The sequence below is a fragment of the Podarcis liolepis genome, assembly GCF_965112155.1.
Source record: "Podarcis liolepis genome assembly, chromosome: 10".
Lineage (NCBI taxonomy): Eukaryota > Metazoa > Chordata > Lepidosauria > Squamata > Lacertidae > Podarcis > Podarcis liolepis.
In genome coordinates this window covers 32536110-32549521 of record NC_139562.1, presented here as the reverse complement: position 1 = coordinate 32549521, position 13412 = coordinate 32536110, and the positions used below count along the sequence as shown (strand labels likewise).

Here is a 13412-nt window from a genome sequence, read left to right as displayed (position 1 = left end):
ATACACAGGCTGGTGAAAAATGGGAATCAATAGAAAACTAGGCAGTCCTGAGAAATTTGGAAACCAATTTTAGGTATAAATTATTATTTTTTTTCTAGGCAAAAAGTCAATAGATTGGGTAGCTGAACTGCTGGAAAATTCAGAACAGAAAAAAGGGTGCACTTCTTCATATACAGTAGTACATAGTTTAAACCTGTTATTTGCCACCAACTTGGATGTCTTTAAAGGGGGATTAAATTCCTGGAGGATAAGGCTATCAGTGGTGACTAGTTATGATGGCTGTGTAATACATCCAGTATTGCAGGTGGTATGCCTCTGAATACAGCAAGTGGGGCGTGGGCTGTTAAATTCATATCCAGCTTTACAAACATCTGGTTGGCCATTGTAATATGAGGCTTTGGTCTGATCAAGTGGGACTTTTATGTTATTTTAATGTGTTTTTCTTGGCCTGCCACCACCAAAATATGTCTGCTCTTTGGGGATAGAAACGTTTTGGAGGTAGGTGAGGATCCCAAACTCAGGGTTAGCCACATTTTTTTTTCATTCCAAAATATGGGGTGCCACATATCATACTGTTTCTAGAGATAGGAGCAGCACTGAGAATTTGGAGTTCATAAAGTGCATTAAACTGGTCCTGGGAGGTTGCAGGTGAGTGATAAGCCCAAATTTCCCCCTGCTCTTCTACGAGTCTCAACGGAAATTCAGTGAAGAAGTGAAAGCACTTCAGTGGCGCTGTTGTGCAGATTGCTTAAGAGGTAACACGGTTGTGGAAGATCTTCAAAGGTCTATTTCATCTACTTAAAACAGCTGCATCACAAAAAATTCATGTGCAAGTATTTTCCCATATTCACATTTTTATTCGTGACGATTAGTATCTGGCAATGAGCTGCTTTCGATAATCACCTCCTTATACACGAGTTACTAAGATCTGAACCGACCCCCAAATGTATACGACTTTCTCATTACAGTAGTTGCGAAACGAAAAAGAGATGTTCTTATGTCAGAAATGGTCATGCGTGGTTGTATCCTCTCGGAAGTTGCTGCCGACATTGCGCTTGCTCCGTGCTTCTGGGCCGTTTAAAATTCCAGCCGTGGGCGTGGCGGACGAGCTAAATCGCGGGGGGAAGAGAAGATGCCTGGGTAGCAGCCCACGTTCACTCAAAGCGAAGTTCGACTCCTGCCCCTTTAAGAATCTTACGGTAGAGCAGCGTGCATATTTCCAAGGCAACTATGGGCGGGGTTCCAGCGTCTTCAACGTGCGATCGCGGTGACGTCCTGAAAACCTGAGCAATAACAACAGTGACGTGCGGCGGCACGTCCGTGGCGGTCCCGCTTTTGCGCATGCGTGCCCTAGTGGCCTGCTTCTATTTACGTGGGGGGGCTCCAAGATGGCGGCGGTGTTAGCAGCGAGGAGATCCTAGTGAGGAAGGGGGGGGGAGGTACCCTGACCCGGTTAAGGGGAGGGAACGGGCGGAGGAGGAGCCGGAGTTGTGGGTGGTGAGGGAGGGTCACCGAACAGGTGGGAAGGGGGGGTGGGGGGGTTAGATGATGGCGGAGCCGCGCCGGGTGCCGTTAATTAGTCTGTCACCCGTGAGGCGACGAGAAGGCGAGACTCCGGTGCTCGAGCGAGAGCCTGGAGGGGGTCGCGAGGCGGAGCAGCCATTGGTGTGTGAGGCCCTGAAACTGCCAGAGCAGCCGCAGCAACACCACCACCACCTCCACCACGATAGTGGCCGAGCAGAGCCTCTACCGCAGCCCTTCGAGTCCTGCTCCCGGCTGGAGTTACAGTCGGCGGTGATACCGCGCGAGGTCAGCCGGCCTGAGCAGACGCCGAAGCCGCTGCTGCCACCTCAGCGTGAGCCGCCAAGGCCAGAGCCGCCGCCGCCGCCTCCGTCGAACCAGCCGTTGCAGCTCGAGAGCAACCGGCAAGAGTCGCCGCCGTCGCCCCCGCGTCAGACGGTTCGCCTGGAGTTGGTGCTGAAGGACCCTACCGAGGAGAGCTGTGTGGAGTTCAGCTATCCCGAGCTGCTGTTGTGTGGCGAGCCCCGGGTACGGGACCTGCTAACCAAATTCCTCCCTCTCCATCTTGACTCCTATTTATTACTCTTGTCCCTTAGCTTGAGCGCTGTGTGAACGAAACGAATGATGGGGAACTGAAAGCGCTTGCTCGGAAGAGCCTATGAGGATATAAGAGCTTAAACGCTGCTAGAGTTACCCTGTCAAATGATAGTGACCATGTAGGAACAAGCTTTTTTTGCTGTGTGACCCTTTGATCCAAATCAGAGTCCAAAGAAATCCATCAGTTGGCATATTGACCTGTGTGAGGCTCAAATATACTTATATTGCCGGGGCAGCTCCCAGGGTGCACACATTTTATTTAATTTGTCTTCAGTTAATTCTTTTAGAAACATTCTTCACCTGCATTACATAAATTATCTGTTCTATTATCTGGTGTTTGTGAGCATTTCACCATGGGACTTATCCAGAGTGTTCATTCAACCTTGCCACCTTTGTGGTGCCAGGGCACAGTCATACAATTGTAGAGTTGGAAGGGATCCTGAGGGTCATCTAGTTCAACCCCCTGCTATGCAGGAATCTTTTGCCCAATGTAGGGCTTGAACCCATGACCCTGAAGAGTAAGAGTCTCAGACTGTAACGACTGAGCTATAAGAAGCTGCCCTACATGAACCTAGCTGCATGGCTGTGCCAGGGTACCATAGTCTGGATAGGAAGAGTGGTGATCATGTACAAAACTGTCAGGAAGTTCCCTTGTTATAAGCCCATAGAATGGCTTAAATTTGTGAGAGTAGCCTAATTTGCTAAAACTAGTTGTAAACAGCTAAAGTGGCTAAGGAGAAAGGAAGTCAGTATATATTAAGGCTAATTACTTGGTTGTAACAATTAAATATATTGGTGACAAGTTAGTTATAACATTTTAAAACACCTTGCTTTAGACTTCAGAGTCTGGTGTTGCTTAGATATCAGGCTTACTCTTACAATTCTGTAGGAGGCTGATAGCATTGAGGGTTAGTGTACTTGTTCTTGCAAGAAAGGGTGACAGAGAATTTTCAGCGTTGCATAAAAAATTGAATTACAGTCACATTTGACTGTTATGAAATAGACCAGTATATGAAGATATTCTGACTCTGTTGCTTTGCAATTTAGAGAAACTTGTCTAAGGAAAATATTTCAGAATAGCTAGTGGAAATATTAATTGTAAAGTTCCAGCTAAAATTGGCAGGGCTACTAGGCTGAATTACCTACATGAGTTCCATAAAATTATCTAATTACTTTTCTCTGGAGTTTTCAGAGCGTTGATGCTAGATAAAACACTGCCATGACCAGTCCATTGGAAGGAATGGTGGCATTTCTCCTTCCTAAACAGAGACTGATTACAGTTAATCACTGTTTGTACTGCTGGTAATTTGTCTATAAGAAGCTATTGTGTGTCTATACTGGTTATACTGCTGGTAATTTGTCCATATGAAGCTGAGCTGTTCTCTGCATTTGGTTTGGTGTCCAGTGCAGATTTGGGTTCTTTAAATGGCTCATTATGGTTCCTTCTCTAAGACTTAAAGTGGAATATTTTAACTGCCACTTAATAGCATTTTGGAGACAGTGAATGTTGAGTTCTACAAGCGGTGTTGTAGCCTTATCTACAGAAATGCAGGGTTTGTGCAGTTCTGAGAAATGGATAAAAGCTGTGGATAATTCACAATCCTTATTACACTGAGGAACATCTAATAGCTAGTTGAGACATTTCTTTGGGCCACATTTTCTTCACTCACAGGAAGGTCTACCTATGTGAGTGATCTAATATATAATCCCGGATTTATGGATTGGTCTTGAGTGCAAATTAACTAACCGTGCACAGTGTTAAGACCCTGGGTTGTGTTGTGTTGGCTGCATGAATCTTTCTAGGAGTGAAGAAAATGGATCCTAATTCAAGATTAAATTGTGCTTAGGATGTGTTGCTAAATATCTGAGCTGTAGTACCTTCAGCTCACTAGTTGACCACTGAGAATGTTCACACAGGTGGCTGCTATCAAGATTAGCCTATGTTTGTATTCCATCACTAGAAAGAATTCGATACTTTTTGTGTTCTCTTTTACAATCTGGTCCTCTTTATATGGATCCTAAGGGTGGCATTGTGCAGTTTTACCAAGTGTACCCATCTTAACGTTATGGAATATAATCTTATGTGGTCTGAGGAGTAATTTCATGTCCATTTGCCCTTTGCTTTTCTGCTTTTTCACTTGCTTAGTCTTTCACTTGTTTAGTCTTCTTTGTAGGCCCGCATACTTGGAGTATTGCAAATTATCATTGAGTGTTTTGTTTAAAAAAATACGTCTGTAATCTGAAATCTTCTCATACAAAGCACATTAAATTGAAACGCCCAGGCAGTGTATAACATATTTTTACCTGAGTGCTTTGCCCAAAAGCTGACTGAAGGTTGTGATTTTAATTTTTAAAAGAGATAATATAAAATGGCGCAGACAATTGTTGTTTGTGGAGGCAGATGCAGGAATGCCCATGAATGATTTTACAGACCACATGTGGGATCACTGGCCATATGCGAACAGCAGAGCTTTGCTCATTGTGAAACAATATTGAATATGTGGAGAGGTTAATGAAATAAACAATTCATTTGTAATTCAGCTAATTTTATTTCCTTTAAGTACAGCCTTATATTCCTAAATATTGTTGAATTTTGTGCAGCTGGATCCACCTATTCTTTTCCTTTTCCACAGTAGTGGGAAGGCAAAGCAAGAGAACACTTGTGGAATTGTGAAATTCCCTACGTAGTATTTAATTGTTTATCACTGGACCATTATGTGCTACGTTAGGTCATGTTAGGAGCATGTCATGTAGCAAACTGTAGGGATTTGTTCACTATGGTTGTGGTCCAACACCCTTATCTGCTAAACCACACAAGTGCCACATGTCTGAAAGCACAGCCTTAAGAACACAAGATGACCCTGTCTGGATCAAACCAAAGGCCTACCAAGTCCAACATTTTGTTCCTGCAGCGGCCAATCAGATGCCTATGGGAAGCACACAAGCAGGACATGACTGCAACAGCCCTCTTCACTCATTTCCCCCAGCAACTGGCATTCAGAGGCATGCTGCCTCTGCGGCTGGAGGTAATAGATAGTCATCATAACAATTAAGCATTGATAGCTGTATCCAATTTGAATGTGTCTAATCCCCTTTTAAAGTCATCCAAGCTAGAGGCCATTAGTGCATCTATACTGATGGGGAATTCTATAGTTAAACTGTGTGCTATGCTTCCTTTTGTCTCTTCTGACTCTCACACCATTCAACTTCATTAGATGATCCTGGGTAGTTACATTTTATGAGAGGGACAAAAACCTCTCCCTGTCTGCTTTCTTGTATACATAATCTTGTATACCCGTACCCGCCGGTTTTTTCTAAGCTACCAAGCCCCTTTTTGTATCTTTTCTTTAAAGTAGGATTGCTCTAGCCCCTTGGTTGCCTTTTTTCTGCGTCTTTTCCAACTCTACAATATTCTTTTTGAGGTGTGACCAGAGCAGCACACGATATTCCAAAGGTGGTTGCACCATAAAATGATGAAAGGGTGTTAACGATATTGGCAGTTTTATTTTCATTCCCTTTCTTAATGATTCCCAACATGAAATTTACCTTAAAAATAAAAAAAATCAGTGTGGGTACCCAGCCCACAATCCATTCAGTTGAGTGGCTCCCTTGAATGCGTCTAGCCCTGACCATGCTGCAAGGACAGTAAAGTTTATTGACCTTTAATCTTTAAAAATCCATCTCAAATTGATTAGTCTTTTCTGATTAGTTGCTTCCTAGATTCTACAGACTATCACAGAGAGCATTTTACAGTAGTTTGTAAATAACTTTGACTCACACACTTACAAGATCTTTGCCTGCAGCTGCTCTCTTAGAATATGATCAGGCATAATAACTTGGGGAATGTAGTTTTCAATTGTTTAACCTGTGATGAAACTGAATAAAACCTACAAACTCTCAGGAACTTGTGAATACAGGGAGTAAAGGGACCTCTCATAGTTTTGTTTTGAAAGCTAACATACTTTCTATCTCTACTTAGAATAATGTAGCCTGAATGAAAAATTTGAGCAAGCTATGACATGAAATAGGGACGCGGGTGGAGTTGTGGTCTAAACCACTGAGCCTAGGACTTGCCAGTTGGAAGGTTGGCGGTTCGAATCCCCGCGACGGGGTTAGCTCCCGTTGCTCGGTCCCAGCTCCTGCCAACCTAGCAGTTTGAAAGCACGTAAAAGTGCAAGTAGATTAATAGGTACCGCTCCGGCGGAAAGGTAAATAGTGTTTCCGTGCACTGCTCTGGTTTCGCCAGAAGCTGCTTAGTCATTCTGGCCACATGACCCAGAAAAACTGCAGACAAACGTCGGCTCCCTCGGCCAGTAAAGCGAGATGAGCGCTGCAATCGCAGAGTCGTTCGCAACTGGACTTAACTATCTGGGGTCCTTTACCTTTTTTATGACATGAATTCTCTTCAAACCGTTAGTTACCAATATTGATATTTTACATTCAAATGAGAATCCTAAGTATGTATGACTTGGATGTTGAATGTTGTTGTTGTTGTTAGTCGCTTTATTAAAACAATAATAATTCATAAGTTGACTGCCATCTCACCTGGGAAAAGAGCTTTCAGAAAGCTTTCTCTAGAATGCAATATATATAACTTATTTTCATTTATAAGAACTTGATTTAAAATTAGCACTTGGGGGAAAACCCAAACCTGTCATCTTTAGAATTATGGTCTCTGTAGCCCAGCTTTTATGATATTGGATCAGAAGTAATTCTCACTGGCTTTTGGTAAACAATGTGTGCCTGGAGTGCTGTGCACAGCCTCCATGGCACTGCTCTGGAGTAAGAGCAGGGACTTGCATTCTTTCTGTGTGTCTCCTGCCAATAGATGCAGTATTTAGAAATAACATTTGGGAAGCCAGCAGGCATGTTTAAAGTGACTCTGGATAAGTGTGTGTGTTCTGCAGCAGATGCCCAGTTGTTGCATTTGTTGTGGGTACCAGTTGCTTTACACACAGTAGTCTGTAACCAATGTCTTTTTACCAATGTGGCATTTCTGTCGAGAAATCTCTTATTTGAATTACAGCCTGCCTTTGTAATGAAATAACATAAGGTGGCTTACAAAAATATTAATACACTAAAGATAAAATACAGAATTAAAACTCACAGCAGTTTTACCACTGCTTCCACCTAAACTTTAAGGGCATGTAATGTGAACCCAACCTACATATCTCTGCCCCACCATGTGGGTAAACTTTTGCACATGTGGTAAATTGTGTGGTACAGCAAAGGATCACAAACTGCTATCTGACTGCAGCAGTGCCCTGTCTTTGAATCAATATTTTCATGCTCTGTGTGTGTATTCTTTGAAAACTTGAGTGCACATCTTTCTTTCTTAAAAACTTGTTTTTATTGCTTTATTGGTTGAAAACTTTATAACAGAAATATGCAATAGATGTTATAGGCAAAATAAGAAATACAAAATAAGCAATTATTCATTCTTTAACTAATACTTGCTTTGTACATCCATTTGTGATTATGTTTGACAAGACCTCCAATCTTCCCCTTACGTTCCCAAATTAAGTTCCTTAAATACACGCTTAAACTTTACTTTCTCTATGTTATTTGACTTACTATAAATTTTATTTTATAAAATTATCCTACTTGCTCAATCAAGACCTGCCAACAGATTGATCTTTTGACAGTGTTCTTTTACATATACAGTGGTACCTCGGGTTACATACGCTTCAGGTTGCATATGCGTCAGGTTACAGACTCTGCTAACCCAGAAATATTGCTTCAGGTTAAGAACTTTGCTTCAGGATGAGAAAAGAAATTGTTCTCCTGCGGCGCAGCAGCAGTAGGAGGCACCATTAGCTAAAGTGGTACTTCATGTTAAGAACAGTTTCAGGTTAAGTACAGACCTCCGGAACGAATTAAGTACTTAACCCGAGGTACCACTGTACTCTTTATATATCCCACTCTCTGATAATTTTTTCTTTCTTAAATACTAAAATGTGACAAAGATAATTCTCAGCAACTGGGCTCTCCAAGTGGCACATTACCAACCCCATATATATTATGGGAGGATAGATTACATTGTTGGCACATTATTGTTAGCAGGCAAAGTTCTTTAGATCTCGGTGCTTGGATTGGTTATATATAAAATGAGAGTGCCAGAATCTTACAACAGTATAATTCCTTAGCTCAGTCCTACAGCGAATTGTCACCTTGTCCCTACCAAACACGTGCAATTTGCAACTGCCCCCACCCAATTTCTTGTCCCTCCAACATCCATGACAATTCCACATGACATTACTTTTCCAAATGCTTCTTGCTAACTCCCTGTTTCTATCTTATACAAAACCTAGTTCTAATTCTTTTTTAAAAAACAAAACAAAACACTGGGCATTTCTGGAAATGTTTCCCAAGTAGCCTTGTCAAATGGCCATCAAAACTGCTAGTGCATTTAGGTGCTGCTTGTAAAGATACTCATAATTGGGCTGGCTTGCACATAACACTAAGCCATAGTTTAGTGCTATGTGCACTGAGCTCCCCATTCCTCTCCTTTTCCCACAGGGTGGGGTGGGGAGTTCAGCATTTACTTCTAGGTATCATGAATCCTGATTCATTGCATGTGAACTGGGGATCCTGGTTTAAAAGAAACATTTGAGTTATAAAGCAAGCTATCTTCAGTGGCTTGTCTAACCTGAATTTGTTTCAACTTTTGTTTCCTTGCTTCTTCAGCCACATATCACTAACCTTTAGAAATGTGAGGAAGAATTACGTAAATTGTTTACATTTATAAACTGTATAGTTCAAAACAATGGATTATCTTTTTTCATGAGCAGATAGGTTTGCTGTTTGACCCTTATCTACCTTGGCTTGTAGAACAGTGTATTTTTCATTATTTTAGATGGTTGCTGCTTTCCTGATTCTGAAGGGCTTCATAACTCTAGAATACATGCTCTTGTTAAATTAACAGTGACGCATTGGTACATTGTTTCTAGAAATATACCTTTTCTGAGGTTTTGTGAGATGGCTTGTAGAAAGTTCTATCAAATATAATTCTTCAGCCCAATTATTTGAGTTCTTGGTCTTCAAAGGATGGTGAAGAATACCTTTTGCTGAAACTTGTGCCATGATAAATGCAAAAAGTTTTTATATTGTAGTTCTCTGATAGAAAAAGGAGAAAAGCACAAGGCAAATGGGTCTTGTAGTGGGTTGGCTACAGATTTGTTATTTTGTAAGAACTATTCCCCCACCCACCCACCCATACTGGAAGCTGGGCTGCTATCAAGAGTTTCCTGGTTTGGATGGAATGAGAAACCATGATTATTTAGAGGCATCCTGGTTTGCTCATGCTGCCACCCTGAGACCTTATGGTGACGGGCGAGTAAAAAATCTAATTATCATCATCATGAATAGATTCTGAAAGCTGCTTTAGTTTGTTGAAGGTGAATTCTAACTTTAACCTTTATATGCATGTCAAGCAGACTAGGAAAAGTGACTGATTTACACTGGTTGATTGACTAAGTGAATTTCATAAACAAAATGCTTGAATGTAGAAAAAAAGAAAATTGACAATGGAGTTTAATGAACAAATAGACAATTAAATTGCTATTTTTCAGATATTTCATCTTACTGTCTTACTGGTATTTCATTGACAATGAAGTGGTCAAGTTATATCAGATTTAATAAAATGTATGGCTTTGCATTGCTGACAGCACTCCAACTTCTTTGGCATACGCCATGCTTCTAAATACATATGCTAAGTTGGGAAGGGCAGCTAATTATTCTGATGCCTTGATCTTAGAGACACATATTTCAAAGCAACTCTTAATGATTCCATTAGAATTTACTTTAAAGTAGGGGTGACTTGCTTTTTTGCTTTTTTTCTTTTGCCTGAGGGCAACATTCACTCTCAGCCAGCTCTCTTGGGGGCCAATGACAGCAGTGGGTGCTGGGGCCCCACATTTTTTTCATGTACACTATTGCATTCACATACTATGCTGATACACTTGCGCACACACAGAGAGACAGGGTACATCCACACATCTTACCACCTTTCTGCTTATCAAATAATCAATCTCATAACTGGGGAAGGGCATAATATGTATCCCTGTCAAGGTGCTGGGCTTTGCCCATCACAGTGCGGAGCCTACTTTAATATTTTTCTTTTTGCTGCCACTGCTAAGACTGGTGGGATCTTGGAGGGTCAGAAAGATTTGGTTGGAGGGTGCAAACTGTGGGTAAGGCATCCCTTCTTTAAAGTTTCTAGTACTGGTGTGTTACAGTGTTAAACTGAACTTGTTGCAAAGGCTGCTTCCTCACCAAAGCTGCATTCATAAAATAAACTGTACTGATTCTGTGGTTTCTTTACTCATTTGTATTGTGCATATATGAATTTAAACAATAATTGTGATTTCTGGGGTTTTCTCCTTAGATAAAATCTGCTTTTTCTGAAGATCCATTTAATGATGAAGAGCGTGAGAGGCATGAAGTGGAAATGCTGGCTAAGAAATTGGAAACAAAATACGTGAGTAAACAGATTTATTATGTTGCTCTAAGTCTGGCTGTTCATATTTTATAGGTGTTCTTACTAAAGCCACTTGATGCATTCTGAAGAATTCAGTTATCTTAATTTATCATATAATTTAGTTCATGGTGTCACATGTGTTATAATACTTAGTTAATATTGTTAGATTTTGGCTGCAGTTCTACTTCTTGATGGAAAGAGGCTACAGAGAGACAACACATGGAACTCCAGTGCCACTGGATACATAACTGTTGTTCTGGGATTACAATGACATGTTGGGCCAGTTGCAATAAACAAAGTCCCCTTTATGCTTACTCCTCCTTGCCCCCAGTGGTTAGACTACCTGCATAGGGAGCAAGATAAAATTGGTGGCTACATATTTCAACAGGGTGTTCTGGAAACTAGAAAGCCTTGGTTTGTTGTGGTTAGACATAGCGGGTTATAGCTCACCCAGCACAGCAGCCATTTGCTTAGTGTGGAGGGCAGCTGAAAGAAAAACAAAATAAAGTCAATTATATTTTTAAATAAGAAATTGTATTGAGAGAATGGACTAATTTAATTTTTCATCATTCTGGGTACTTTTTGTAGAAGAAGAAGATATAAATAATATTTGTTATTCAGCATAATCCTACTCATCCATCTCCAGCCACACTACTCTCTATTTAGTCTATCTTAACCTCTAACCTATCATAATCTTTCATAAATGAAATCCTGTCTAGAATGAGGTCACTGAATTGTCATTGTTGAGCTGTTAAGCTTGGAATTGTTAACCTGTGAGAGTTAAGCTTGGAATTGTTAACCTGTGAGAGTTATCTAGTATAAACTTTCATGCCTATATTTTTGTATGAAGATTGTGGATTTTGAGAACTTGAATGCAGCAGCAAGATACATTATTTTCTGCTATACTGTAAATTGCTTGATTGTGTCAGTACTGAAGTAGCACCAAAAGTTTCCCCTGTCCGATGCCCTATAGTGCCTGTGTCTGCCATATATTAACTTGGTTGGCACCAGTACCTCAGTGGTTTCAAGTTGTAAATATTGTGTTGCAGGGTGGAAAGAGCCACAAGCATCGGAAGGACCGTGTTCAGGATCTAATAGACATAGGCTATGGTTATGATGAAACTGATCCTTTCATTGATAATTCAGAGGCTGTGAGTAAAATTTATTTGTTACACTTGTATGCTGCCCTCTTTCAATCATTCCAATCAGTGTTCAGGGGTTTGCCTATGATCACCATTCCAGGCACTAGCAGTTTGCAAACCTTTTTCACTTTAGAGATGAAATTACATCAAATGCCTTCATGCTATTTTAATCTACTTTGTGGAAAGGGGGATTAGCTCACATATCAGTTCTCACACAGGTTGCATTTAGCAGTCTGGCTTTAGCCTATATCACAACAATTTACAACATCAGTGACTAAGAGCAAGGCCTTTATGCTGGGGTTCTGGCCTTTGGAACTAGGCCCAGAAAAAGCAGTTGGCCAGGTCAGGTGCTGGCCAGGGGCCCCTCAATGCTCTGACGCAGCAACACCACCATTCACTGCCCTCCCGGCTGCGCCCCCAGGTGCTTTATAGCAGTACCACTTTTGAATAAGTTCTAAATTTGGTTCCCATCTGTGGTGGCCACCCATCATTTAAAATTACCCAGAATGTAATGCCCTGGCCCATGGATATATGAAATTTATTGAGTTCATAGATCTATAGTCTGGGTAGCACTATAGATCTATGAAAGCTATAGATTTAAGGCTGCGACATTGCATTTTCATTAATTTAAGATAGTGGGATGTCACTATGGATAGGGGCCAAATTTGGCTCCTGTTCAAAAGCACTGCCTCCCATCCATGGCTGAAGCATATATTGGGGTCAGGGGAGGATAGTGAGTGGTGCCGTTGCTGCCCATGGCAGAAAAAGCATGTGACAGCAGTCACTTCTGCTGTCACAAGCAGTTCTGAGTCCTGCCCTCATTGGGGTGGTGTTGGAGTGGCATATTTGGCACTGTGCTGAGCATCCTCAAAGTCTGACTCTGGTCCTATTTGGAACAATCTGCCAATAGATGTCAGGAAGTGTTCTCTGTCTTCTTTTTATAAGCAGACCTTTTTATTTCAGCTTGTATTCAGCTGCCTTTGTTTGGGAAGCTATGGCTAAGGTTTACTTACATTTTTTGTTGTAATGGTTTCTATTTATTCTGTAGTTCATATAAAAATTATTAAAATAATCAAATTTATCCTTGAGTACCATTGTGTGTTAAAAAGCAGCATATAATGTTTTAAAATAAAATTATCTCCTGGGTCTGAGAGAAAAGCTAAAAGGCAAATGGTTTACACTATATTTTATTTGGAAAGAAATCCTATTGTGTTCAATGGGGCTTGCTGCCTAGAAAGTGTGTTTAGGATTGCAAACTTAGTGTGATGTTTCTAGAATGTGATGTGAGCTAAATCTTGTTAAATGTCAACATTTACCTGTTAAGCATGGAATTATAGTGAGATGGTTAATTTTTATGATTTACCATATGTGCCAGAAACAATTGTGCCACTAATGTTCTTGGACGCTTGCCAATGTGCCCTGGTAAATTATAGAAATTAGGATGGCATTTGATATTAGCTAGAGGCACTTGATGAGGGATCTTGAGATTTTCTGTTTTCCAGCTGGCTTTACAAAACATTGATAATAGATTAATATAAATTTTCACATTTACCCTAATAGCTTTACATTATGTCATGGCTCTGCTATGTTACAGCCAATGTATGTAATGGTTTGAGATTAATCTATTTTTGTATGTGGATATAATGTTGTCAGCACTGCAGTATCTCAGCATT

At 40.9% G+C, this 13412-nt stretch overlaps 1 protein-coding gene across 2 annotated transcripts in view; it reads left to right on the top strand.

Moving 5' to 3' along the window:
• The first annotated feature begins 113 nt into the window (after positions 1-113).
• Positions 114-13412, top strand: part of UBN2 (ubinuclein 2) — a 50614-nt gene continuing 37315 nt past the window's right edge. The window contains exons 1-3 of one of the 2 annotated variants that reach the window (XR_014516454.1): positions 114-2049; positions 10505-10597; positions 11647-11748. Coding sequence is in view for 1 of the 2 variants with exons in the window: in XM_083462647.1 (XP_083318773.1) it covers positions 1546-2049; positions 10505-10597; positions 11647-11748 (699 nt within the window). In the remaining variant the exon portion in view is untranslated. The remainder of the gene's footprint in view (positions 2050-10504; positions 10598-11646; positions 11749-13412) is intronic. The other variant, XM_083462647.1, reaches the window with a different exon arrangement.